General features: G+C 36.2%; 1 protein-coding gene across 1 annotated transcript in view; it reads right to left on the bottom strand.

Annotated features, from left to right (window-relative positions):
• Positions 1 to 1821: 1821 nt before the first annotated feature.
• The window catches only part of Asator (tau-tubulin kinase asator), a 68103-nt gene continuing 57188 nt past the window's right edge, over positions 1822 to 12736 (bottom strand). The window contains exons 23-30 of the mRNA XM_068765794.1: positions 12243 to 12396; positions 11505 to 11604; positions 9450 to 9527; positions 9066 to 9129; positions 7761 to 7926; positions 6738 to 6852; positions 5785 to 5971; positions 1822 to 5053 (exon numbers count right to left, since the gene is read on the bottom strand). Of these exons, the coding sequence (XP_068621895.1) occupies positions 5785 to 5971; positions 6738 to 6852; positions 7761 to 7926; positions 9066 to 9129; positions 9450 to 9527; positions 11505 to 11604; positions 12243 to 12396 (864 nt within the window). The 3' untranslated portion in view covers positions 1822 to 5053. The remainder of the gene's footprint in view (positions 5054 to 5784; positions 5972 to 6737; positions 6853 to 7760; positions 7927 to 9065; positions 9130 to 9449; positions 9528 to 11504; positions 11605 to 12242; positions 12397 to 12736) is intronic.

Below are 12736 nucleotides of genomic sequence, written 5' to 3'. Positions count from 1 at the left end.
CTGCATGCGGGCAGCTAAAAACCAGACATGGTGGTAATCTTTGACGGAGGCCTAAGCTTTGCAGTGGGCTTCCATCGGTGGACAGTAATGAAACTGATTGGTAGCAAAAACTACAAAACACTTCCTATCTCAGTCCATCTGTTTATAGTCGAATAATAGTATTTCAAAATAATATACTCCAATAAAAATGTTTTGGAAGGAATTTTATCATTCACGGAGATCTCGGTGTCATACCATTACCATCATACCATCTTCAACGGGAACTTCACTAAAGTTTCACATGATACACACATAAGTTATATGAGTACAACATTCTATATCGCTTCATATGCGTGATACTATTTCCTCATTAAACGAAACTTTGTCTAAAAGTTCGTTCGTACGTTCGTTTACGTATAATTGGTTATGGGTATAAAAGTTTTGAGATGTATAGATCATTTATCAGCAAAAAAATAAACTTTTTTACATATTTGGCAGGAAATGTGGTAAACATGACCCTTTATAGCATTTACACGTATAGCCTTGTATATACTCTACACAAACAACAATCTACGCACTAAACCACACTGCAATGTCGGAACGACGCTTCAAAAGTGCATGATAATATTCATTTTACGCTTAAAAAAGTACTTCAGAAACTAAATCTTGTGACAAATCCTACGTAGGTGTAGAAATAACATTGTTTTCTGGCGATAATTGTCTCTACACAGGAAACAAATCTTGACACCATATTCCGACGCCTCCAGACCACTGCCAACGTCCTATGATGTAAGTTCCGAAAATGGCCCTTACGGGGACAAGAGGAAAGATTTGCTACTAAACGGAATGCTCACCACACCAGTTACTTTTCAGTCGAAAATCATGACTTTGGCTTCCATCAGCCATTATGTGGTAATTTTACCATGAGAAAAGTCTAGAACGTTTGTCTTTTTTTTGTTTTTGTTTTAGAAGTAAATACTTATGGACATTTTAGATACACTGTCTCCGGGTCCAGGAAAGGGTTTTGTGGGGTTCGTACCAACACCCCCTTGTAGCTCGCCGAATAGCAGTTTTATAGACAGAGGTAACTCTATTGAAAACTGTGTCGCAGACCATGGAGTATTTGCCAAACTCTTAGAGCTTGATAGGTCGAGCTTAACTGAAAAGAAGTATGTAATAAGTTTCAGCTATCTACACCCTTAAATATAGTCAACCTGTTAACGCCAACGGATTAATCGCATTTTCATTAAAAAAAACGCCTTTGGAAATTAACCCAAAACTGTCATATTAAGTCAATGGTTATATAGTATACCGATACTTTGTTAAGGCGATTTCTTAATATATTATCATAACGCTAAGTATTATATCATAAACCATTGATTTTTTGGATAGGGTGTACCATACTTTAATCGCTTTTTACTTCTATTACCATTCACACTGTGCAAGTGATGTCAGGGCGTGGTAAGAAAGAGGTTATATTACAAATAAGACGGTTTGGGATAAGGAATGTTTGTAAAGGGTTATATGAAATAAACAAAACCACAGTATAAGGACAAATACCTTTTATTTAAATTTCATTGTGCATATTTCGGTAAATATAAAAAAATATGGCAAAATAAAACATAATCGAGCGTGCATTCTTAAAAAGACCAGCGCATCGCCGCGTCGCGGAGCGCCTCGCCCCGCGTCCCTACTCCGAGTTAAAATGGTGGCTTACAACTAATAACAATTTTATACATAATTCTCATTTACCTTTGACAAAAATAACTGTCTCGTCTGTTACATTATCCTTCGATATATCTATGAGACGGAAGCCGTTCGTAGACTAGAATGTGTTCCGGAACTCCCGTGCACGGCCGTCGGAGCCAAGGTTTTTATAATAAACGTAACATCATATGAACTGTCTCACTTCGAAAACCATACACGGCGACTTCCCAAGCAATTAATATCAGCATAAAACGACCGAGCGCCTCAACCTTGCGACCGGACAAAGTTAAAACCTCAATCAGCACATTTCGCTCGAACTCACATAATTAATATCTTAATACTTACATTATATATTTTAACCGGTATCGTTACATACGACTTCACTATTCACTAAGCAGCGAAAGACTAGAGTTTCATTATGGCGTCTACATAACGAATATATATATCGATATTTTTTTTAAATATATTTTTACATTTGTATACGTTGCCTTGGCAATGTTAGAGTACTTAAAATAAAAAAAATCTTTCAATCGACATTCAAGACGATAAATTTAAAGAAATGATATTGATTATTGTTTATAATAATAAAAACATCACCGATTTTCTAAAAAGACTAGAAACAAACTAATGTGCAATGTAAACACGCTTTTACAATAAAATCTCAGATAACATTCAAAATGCTTCGATAGATAGATAAAAAAACGATATAGAACTTTTATGTGCAAAGGGTTAGTAAATGACTCTAAAGAAGATCAGGCTATTTCGATCTGTACTAAACATGTAATTTTAAATTCTAAAAAAAAGACCATTTAATCACGCTGATTTTCTTTCGTCTGTTATTCTCATTATTGCATTGCATTTACGCTGGTTGTGTCTTATTTAAGTTGGTCTTAAGCATTGATCATACGAACGAGATCTTATCCATCTTACGTTGAATAAAGATTTATTTAATTTGAATTCAAAAACAAATTCCAGTCTTTCATTTTAAAAATATTTTCTTAGAGCATTCAATGTAAAATAGTATAGATAAGATGTATGATTACATTAATTAATATAGATAAGAAAGATTTTGTAAATATTTAAACTTTTTGAATTAAAAAAATTACAACTGAACATGAGCAATAAATACTACTTCAAACGAAAAACAATATTCGACTTTATGGCATATATATAGAGTTGAATATTGATTGTGTATATATATTTATATGTATTACGTATTCACTACATATATGTACAAGTACCGTAACATTACGAAGGCTGCGGGATATAGAAATGTCTCGAGGACGCTAACATGCGAATCTTAATATTAAAAAGGCGTATTTTTTCAACAGCATAACATTGTACAGTATCAACTAACGCAGTCCACTTTATACAATTCAATATTTCGGAGGTGAGTATCGCATCTTTCATTATCTTTACATCTCACTCTACGATAACGTGACTTGCAAATTTTTATTGCTATTATTGACGATCAAAATTATTTTTTAGTGTATCAACATCAAAATTTTTTTAAAAATAATTTTGATGTTGATACACTAAAAAAATCGTGATTAGATAATGCAAGGGCGATATGTCATCTCCAAAATACTACCTCACCCTACCATCACACGCGCTATCCCAGACACCAATACCACCAGACAGTCCACAAACAAACAACTCAATCAAGATAGATCACGTCATGACACAAATCCCGTAACGCCGCCAAGTATTACATATAGCTCTAATATTTAAAAAAAAGTATTCATTACCTTACGTATTTAAAGAAAGCATCATACATATTTAAAATCACAAGAACGAGCTGCACACACCTTTTAGGTTATCTCAAATAAAATATAAAAAAAAAAATTATAAAATTATATAGCTTTTTTAAAAATTAAACTTCCCGATGCTGTATGGCAACACCATTAACCTAATTATTATATTCTTAGATACACAAAGCGTATGAATTAATAAAATAGTGAGCGATCGTCTGTACCAACATAACGTGGTTTAGCAACAAATAGCGCCATCTATTGAACGAAAAAATCTGAAATACTTAAAAATAGATAAACTAATTAAAAAAGGCTATATTTATAATAATAGATAGTTACATTATTATTATTGCCTCTGTAATATCAATTGTTTATTTTAAAACTTCAATACGATTCATTTTTCTCATCAACTGACATGCAATTTCGTAGATTTTTTAAATATGTATAAATATTTTACAATTATTAAATATAAAAAAATGATATATCTTTAAAATGTTTAATTATATATATAATTGTGATGAAATCACTGCTAGCGAATCTGTATTTCGGACCGACTGCGACATCGATGAGAAATCTCCTTTCAACTGACACGTTCGCAATGCAACAGTTAAGTTTAACGAAGCAAGTTCAACTACTATTCTAGTGTCGTCCCAAACCGCGGGAAGCTGCAACAAGTTTGTAACGAACAAATCTGTTCAATCTTCCACAACTAATTCTGTCAACAAATTCAATTTAAAAATGCTTCCTATCTAACAAGAGATCTAAGAGATATTCACAATATTCAAGCACCGTAAGGTACAATATAACCTCTCTAAAGTAGAGAGGAAGTGTTTTATTGCAAATAGTTTTAGTATAAGCGTCTCCACGCCTTGATTTATACACAGAGAGATCCAAAATAGAATTACGCTATTAACATCCTTATAAACAGACGATAAGGTTTAAAATAGCTTAGCACATCTGATCACAATTGGATACTAAGCCAAAAATATATTATTTTCGGAAATATACATTCAAGTCAAAGGTCATTATCGGCGTACAAAAATAATTAAATACTTTTGGCTTCATATAAGCAATGATTAAAATCGATAAGTTTGTAACGCACGGTCTAAGAAAACACCGCCAGCGACGCCTTAAGCTGCGTTCACACTCAGGTTAAAAATATAATTACATTCGATCGTAAGGCAAGAAAATTATTTAACAACACCCAAAAACGTGTTCAACCCTACCGTGTGAGCGTCTTCATAAAAACTTTTCGTTGACACCAAGATATGTTGTTGGAACACCATAAGCGCTTTTTTTTTAATCACTCAATAACAATTTGTACTATAGTGAGATTTTTTCTTATTTTTAAGTTTTTTTTTACAACAACGATAAATAAGCAGATGCATGATATATTTATTTTCACCATTTTCTTAATGGACAATTGACGGTTCAGTGTAGAGTTTTTGGTTGCACGGGATATGCTTTCTTAGACTCTGCATACTTCCGCACGCCTCATGTACCGGTAGCCAAAATATAATATCCATGTAGTATTAGATTGTGAACTTCGCTCACGTGCATTCAGCCATTTTTCAGAAGGGATTCTCCGCTGTGCCGTCACAGCCGGTGGCTAGCTCCTGGAGATAAAAAGGTGCAATTAGTAACGTAAATAAGACAATGTAGAGAAGCTCTCTGCTTTCACTTGGGATAGCCCTCGATGCCCGTATGTCATCGGTCTACCTAGTGGGGGGTACATGCACGCCACGTCTACCGGTTCGTGGTCGTCACTCAAGAACCTTCACGCCCAAAGGCCATCGGTTGCACTAGATGTACCCAACCCACTGCCACTTCAGACGAGCAATCCATCGAGCTACGTCGGTGACCCTGGTTCTCCTCCGCATCTTATTTTCTATTAGATCTATGAACTTCTTTTAACTTTTTTTTACCGCGGGTCGCATGGACCGTAATACCTATTAATTTAGCGAAGGTCGAGGGTTCCTCGATTGGGCTACTCTACAGTTTCACCGGATTGGCACGCTGATGAGCTGTTAGATCACTTCGATGGACGTCCTATGGAGTGACTAGGTTTAAAAGACCGCTTGAGGGGAACTCGATTCGGCTGGGATGGTGACTTGTCGATAATATTCCGTTTAGAATTATTCAAGAGCCGAATCTCAACTGTTTGCTACTACTTACCTACATTAATATCAGATCGGAATACGAAAACGCTGGAAGAAGTGGCGGAAGAAATTCTAGCAACGCTTCTCTATAGTATGATTGGGGACTGTTATTAAAAGCTACAAACAATGTTACAAGTTGGTTTCTACCCTGATATATTATTTTAGTGTGTGGCTAGGGTAGTGTTTACCTATGGTGCGATGGAGAGAGGTCGGAAGCGTCGCGCGCGCGCTGCATTGTGTGGCGGTGCGGCGGCGGGCGGCGGTGCTGGTGGCGGGGAGCCAGACGACGACGAGCCCGACGCTCCCGAAGCTGCTGAGCCAGACGCCGGCGGCGACGCCAGCAGCAGCGCCGGCACTCCGCGCGCGCCGCTCCGGCTGTCGCGTCAGATATATTTTTTCTAAAGCTAGTAGTGCTTGCTTTAACTTTTTTGAGTGAATTTTTTTTTCCAAACTTGTGCGTCTTATTTGTGTGATTTTTATTTAGGACGATTTATTTTGTACGGTATAGGATCTAGTATATCTGGTTACCGACATATACAAGCGTCTAGTGAAACAGAGTCTGTCGCGAATTTATCGCTGACTACATGGTAACTAAAAAGAAGTCAATTGGATACAAGTGCGAGGTAGTATCTTCAAGTGACGAAAGCTATTTTGAATCGGTTTACCACAAGAAAGTTCGCGTGTTTTCAAAGTACGAAAGATTATGGTTATTGGTTTTAGCAATTCCTATTTATTTCATAAGGTTATATGTTATTAAATTATATATTCGTGAATACTTGCAATTTATTTGCCTTTTATCAATTTGTACCGCTACCGAAACCGCTGTACCGCGCGTCACGTATGCACGCAGAGATAGGGGAGAGGTTTAGTTTTATAATAAAATACCCGAAGCAATTATACAATAGATTAACAAAGTATATTATTTTATAAAAGATTATTTAAGAGATAAATATGACTCTTTCAAGTGATCACTACTACAAGTACTACAAGTGGTCACTTGAAATTTATTTAAGTAGATGATTGGTGAAGGTGAACACCGAGCACTATTTCCTACTCCTATAACGCGACGATCCACACACCTACATGGTAGATCCGTGAGATGTTGAGACGTTCTATCTCTTAGACCGTTTATGGTATTCACCTGGCGTGAGGCTGCGGCGGCTGGCGGTGTCGGGGCCGCGCGAACCGCAGGTTCAGTTCCCGGGCCGGGTCTACAGCGTACTTGTCGTTGGCGTTCTGCCGCCGCCTGCGCAGCGCTGAACAGATAAAAACATTATCGGTTATTTTCGGCCACAAGCTTATAAAAAACGTCTTGATAACATAAAACAATATTTCTTAGCGAAAGGCCTACGCTTCACAGGGGGGATTTAATTTTTAAGGGGGGCAATTTGAAAGAGGACACGACTCGACTTTAACAAATTTAAAGTGTATTTATGTTGCAGAGGGGGGCGTATTTCAGTGAGGCTAAGATAAAATATTCACGTAGAGTATAAACTACACACAATTATTCATAGAACGTTGTCATTGACAATTCAGCCGTAAGACTATCCCATTTACTGCTGCATATATGCCTTCCCATATATTTCCAACAGAATCAGTCGATAGCGGTCTGCCTCCAACGTCTTCCGAAGACCTTGACAAAGTCATCAGATAGTTTATCCAATATGAGCTTTCTGAACATAATCTATCTATTGTAAAAGCGTATACATAAGTCATAGAAAGATTTTCTAACTCGGTGAAGTCGAGTCTTAGATATAAAAAAATTGTTTTATGCAAAAAGCATTAACACAAAAATTGTATTTATTTAAGGAGGATGTGTTTATGGCAATCACCAGCAGCGTATCAGATCATCACTGTGTTCTACTTTGTGAGTTGTTTCATCCCCTGGACGTCCGCCGCAAGGACTCATAGATCACCACGATAATCGCTTGTGCACTGCTGTCCTTAGTCCACCTAGTGGACTGCGTACCCATATCGGCTCGTGGTCACTACTTGAGAAATGAAATTTCCGACCCCAATGACAAGAGCGATGTGCCTCTTTCACTGACACTTCTTATGAGCAATTCTTAGAGCTATGGTGATGACGTTGGTTTTTCTGCAGACCTCATTTATTTACACTTCCCGCGTATTTTTAAAATGTCGAGCTTAATTATGTAACACTGACCGGGCGTGAGGTCGTTGGGGTCAGGAGAGAGGGGTCCGTCACCGCTCCAAGACGCGCACTTGGCGAGGCGACCCGCACGTGCCTCCCCGCAGCCCCCGCAACCAGCAAGCGCTGCGCCGCCACCAGATGTCGCCACCGGAATACGGGATGTTCCACCAGTCGAACGCTGCAATGTGATTATTACATAGTTAAATTAAAATATCAACACCTCTATATATCTTTATTTAATTTGGGTATTATTTTTTGGTTATGAGTGATAGATCTTGATTATTTTAAACGTCTGTATATAAATATTCGCCGAGATTTGTGATTTTGAATTTTTTCAATGCTGTGAGGTTTTTCTTTTGATAGTTTTTTTAACAGCTCGGATGTATATTAAATATGACCAATCGAATTAAATATAAGCCGAAAATGTTAGACAAAGAGATTTCTCGCGCGATTTTTAAGTAGTTTCATTATTTTCTTATGTATCAATCGAAGCTGGCATATATGTAAGTTTTTGGCAGGTGAGTAGGTGCACGCGTGTTGCATATCTGTCGGTTCGTCAATGTTTGTATCTACAAATAGTATAGCTATAAATAATAGTAATAGCTGTTTAAAAAATACTATGATTAGTTTAACGCGATTTTACAATACAATCTCGACCACCGCTAAAGTCAAAGAATATTCTCGATGATATCTGAAGACGTAACTATGTTAGATATAAAATTCTCTGAAACTTGTGTTTTGTTTATCAAAACTATATCAGTGAAGTCATTGACATGAAACGAAATTGTTACAGGTAATTATCAAAATAGAGCAAAATATCACCAAGATTAATAAAAGTACTGTTTTTAAACAATTGCTGTATGATGTAAAAATATTAGCCTCTAGAAGTTCATGAACGTACATTTAAAATGTAAATATACATACATATACAATTTTATCTACTTAAATATGTATGACTGTGGAATTACAATGGTGGAAGAAAATAAATATCGTTTTTATTTTATTTTGTTATACTTGTGCGGCTTCAGTGCTTCGCAGATAGCGCACAGAGTTTAGCTTCTATACAGTTGCTGAACTCAAGAGGTCCAGGAACCTCGTCACGAGATATTTAACCGAATTGGGTAATCACCAAATCTTCAAGCACCCTTAAAGGCGAATTAAGAAATGATATTCGACTTTTTAAGCGTTGCAGCTGACGCTACAGGTTATCTGATAATAGCTTCGAGTTCATATTTATTCTGGCAACTATCTTCTCTTTCACACATAAGTTATTAGAGGGAGATAGCATGCAGTCTATAACTCTGATTCGTGACTTACATCTCTGAGACTGTGCGAGCCGTCGCCAGCGGCGCTGCCTTCGCGCCTCGTCACCGAACTGCTCCTGAAATAGACGCATATGGTAAAAACTTGAAATAAGCTTTTATAACCATTTCCTATCAACCTATATAAAGTCATCACGCTGAAACTATTGGAACTATTTTGAGCAGTGGCATTTCTATACAATAAATGCACACAAAAGTGAATTATACATAAGACTGCACTTTTTAAACTTATTACAAGATAATTTTCTCTAAATTTATTTATAATATTATATGAGACTGTACCTGTACCTGTTGCCAAAAAATAATTACCAATTTTATGAAGCCTAATGATTTTATGTGGATTATAATATGAATAAATGTAATAACTGCAAAGTTATACCTGTCAGGTATGGCGTCTAGACGTGTTCTCTCTATCGCAGCAGGGCTTTGACTCTTCTCGACGCTGCGGGTAGAAGATCTGCGAAGAGGCAGTAAATATCTTATTTTTCTTGAAGGTATTATAGATATATAAGCAGTGGCGTACCTAGGGGGGGGGGGGGGGTGCGGTCCGCACCGGGCGGCACTTACCTTGGGGCGGCATTTTTTAAATTTACTTATAGTTGTAAAAAGCAACATATTCATTTCATATTTATTTTCTTTCTTGAATAATAAATTAAATATCTGTTCCCAACATTGTAATTTTGTTAAGAATTTTTCTAACAATTTCAATCAGTGTCGGTAGTTGCGAAAGAAGCTTCTCAAAATTGAAGTTGATAAAAAATTATCTTCGTTCTACAATGAGTCAATTAAGACCAAAAACTCTTGCAATATTGCCAATAGAACAAGAAATTACAAATAATTTTAATTTTGAGAGCATTATACACGATTTTTCTAGTATGAAAGCTAGAAAGAAGAGTAGATATTATATAAATATGTTTACGAGTGCATACACATATGTCTAAAAAAATTTACTCTGTGTATTAATTAATATTGATTAAATAACTTAATAATTTATTTATGTGTATTAATTTATAAAAAACCACTATTTGATTGACTTATAATAGAAGGGGCGGCAAACTGGATATCGCCCCGGGCGGCAAAAGTTCTTGGTACACCACTGTATATAAGGCTATTGATTATAGGTATTTAAGCTTTAAAGGGATGAATATACAGCTCATTTATCAGCAAAAAGATTTTTAGCTTTACACAGAGTGATTAGAAATAGGCTTAAAACCCATTTCAAAACCGTCTGTATAAAGTAATTTATTTTGCTATTGGAATGCGGCAGGTCAATTACTTCTGGCAGTACAAAGTCTACAGGGGCTTATTATGAACAATAATTTATTTTTAAATTTAATCATTTTATTACTGTGTTATTTATTATTTCTGAAATCAATAATTTTTAGGTAGAGTATATGACATATTGACAGAAAATGAGTAATACTTTCATCATTTTTAAGGCTCTTACATATATATTACCAGTCATCCTAAATATGTAACATAGTAATAATTATTCTGCCAAGAAAGTTTTACAATCCATGAAGTTTGACACGTTTTCTTTATTTACTTATGTTTACTTTCATTCCTAATCAAGTATCAAAGAGTTTCAAATAATACTCGGCGATTCATCTGCATTTGGTATAATAATAAGCAAATATGCTGTGATTAACAAGTAAGGTGAAGTTGTATTTTAAAACTCCCGAAAAGTCAGGTGAATATTTTTTCCTAGATTGGTTAGACTGTCTATAACACTTGAAAAGTGTCTATTTTTCAAAGGGTGTAATTATCTCTGAGTTACACGTGTTGTGTGTGAAATGTTACAATTTTGTCAAACGCGTCAAAACGGGATTTGTATCTTTCTGCAACCTTACTTATTCTCGATAGAAGTTGTTGTAGTTAGCTCGGGGGCTTTTACAGCTTCTAAGCTGATTTCACGGAGCGGAGGGTTCCGTGAACCTAAAAGTAAACAAAGCAGGACGGGAGCGTTTCAGTTGAACGAAGTCGTTTGCAAGGAGCAAAGAGCTCTACCTGAGTAGAGTTGTGTAGTGTTGTCTGTTCGCGGTTAGGGAGCGGGCGGCCGTCCCCTAAGAATGAGTGTTGTGACCGCAGCTCCCATATTCGCTTAATCCGGCTCCGTGCGACATCTGGCGTTTCAGGAACCTCAAAAGACCACTGCGGGTTTTGACACGAGGCGATGAAAACCGAATTGAAGAAGGTTTTGAAGGCTATATAGGAAAAAGACTATTCCGACTGTTTCAAGGACTGGACAAAAGTGCGTTAATCGTTTAATCAGCCGGGGATTACTTTAAAGGGGACGGTATTGATTTGAAAGAATAAATAAGGAGTTTACATTATTATACACAAATTCACCTTACTTTTTATGTCATTATTATAACTGGAAATTATAATTCATACCAATGAGACTTGTTACTGTATTTATTTATAGATAAATTACCTTTTGTCCCGCTGATGTTCCGTAGCGTCGTAATAAACCGACGCTTCCTCGTGGTTCAGTCGAACAGGTTCACCGCCAGTCACCACCGAGTGGATACGAACTGTGAACGTGTGGCAATTATTTATTTTATATTTATGCATTTTTGCACACCTTTAACATAACGTAGGGAAACGTAAAATAAAGTAATCGTAAGTGATTACTTCATTATGAAATTTATTCAGTAGACCATTGGGTGGGAAATTAAATATTCAATGTAATGTAGTTATGTGCTATAAATAATTCATTCATTCAGTTATGTCAGCCAATAGACGTTTTGGTCCTACGGCACACCGGCATATTTTATATTGCCCACAATATTTACAACGTAACATGAAAATATTAATCATATAAACATGCAGGATAATTACAACTTTAGTGAGATGAAACGACAACATGAAATAACTATAAAAACATGTAATACAAAATAACAAGAGTTATTTTTAAAAATAATAATCACATCAATTATTTAATAATTTAGTAATGTTAATACTATTCTACAGCCAATAATTTATTAAACATTTATTTATTTATAGTCTATATGTTCTAAAATTTTAAGTAAAAAAAATTGGAAGACTAGGCATTAAGATAAATATGTAGACAATTTATGTTCATGGCGAAGTCGTTATAAATACACATCATTGTTGTATAATTTACACAATCTACCTATAGTCCTCATGGTAGACTTAATAGTGTGTATACCTTGTGTGCCTGCGTGGGCGGGAGAACCATGGGGCTCTGGTTTCGCGCGAACCCTTATCTCCAGACGACTGGACACCGTCCTTTCAGTGGGACGAACGCGCGCTGGTGAACCGCGTTCCGATGCACCGGAACCGCTTCCCGAACGTGACACGTCCTGTGAACCATAAGTTATAATTTAATACTACCGTCAATTCAGGCGTAAGACGTCCACTACTGAACATAGGACTCGTCTATAGATCCTCAATAGGACGGTAATATCACACTATAATGCACCATGAATACTTATCAATTATAAAATATTTATACGAAATAAATTAAATTTTACTGAAACTGAAAACTACTACATTTTTGATTGAAATTTGTATTAATTTGTGTTAATAACCGGATTTCACGGGATCCAGAATCATGAACATTTTAGACGACATTCATGATGGACATAGGACTTCCCCATAGATTTCAAACAGGACTGGTGGAAGGTGGACCGAATTAAGCGC

This window comes from Battus philenor, unplaced genomic scaffold, assembly GCF_028537555.1.
Source record: "Battus philenor isolate CCGP_79_NKW_IND1 unplaced genomic scaffold, ilBatPhil1.0.hap1 SCAF_20, whole genome shotgun sequence".
Classification (NCBI taxonomy): Eukaryota; Metazoa; Arthropoda; class Insecta; order Lepidoptera; family Papilionidae; genus Battus; species Battus philenor.
The sequence above is the reverse complement of the archived record's forward strand: the minus strand, read 5'-3'. Positions and strand labels throughout refer to the sequence as shown.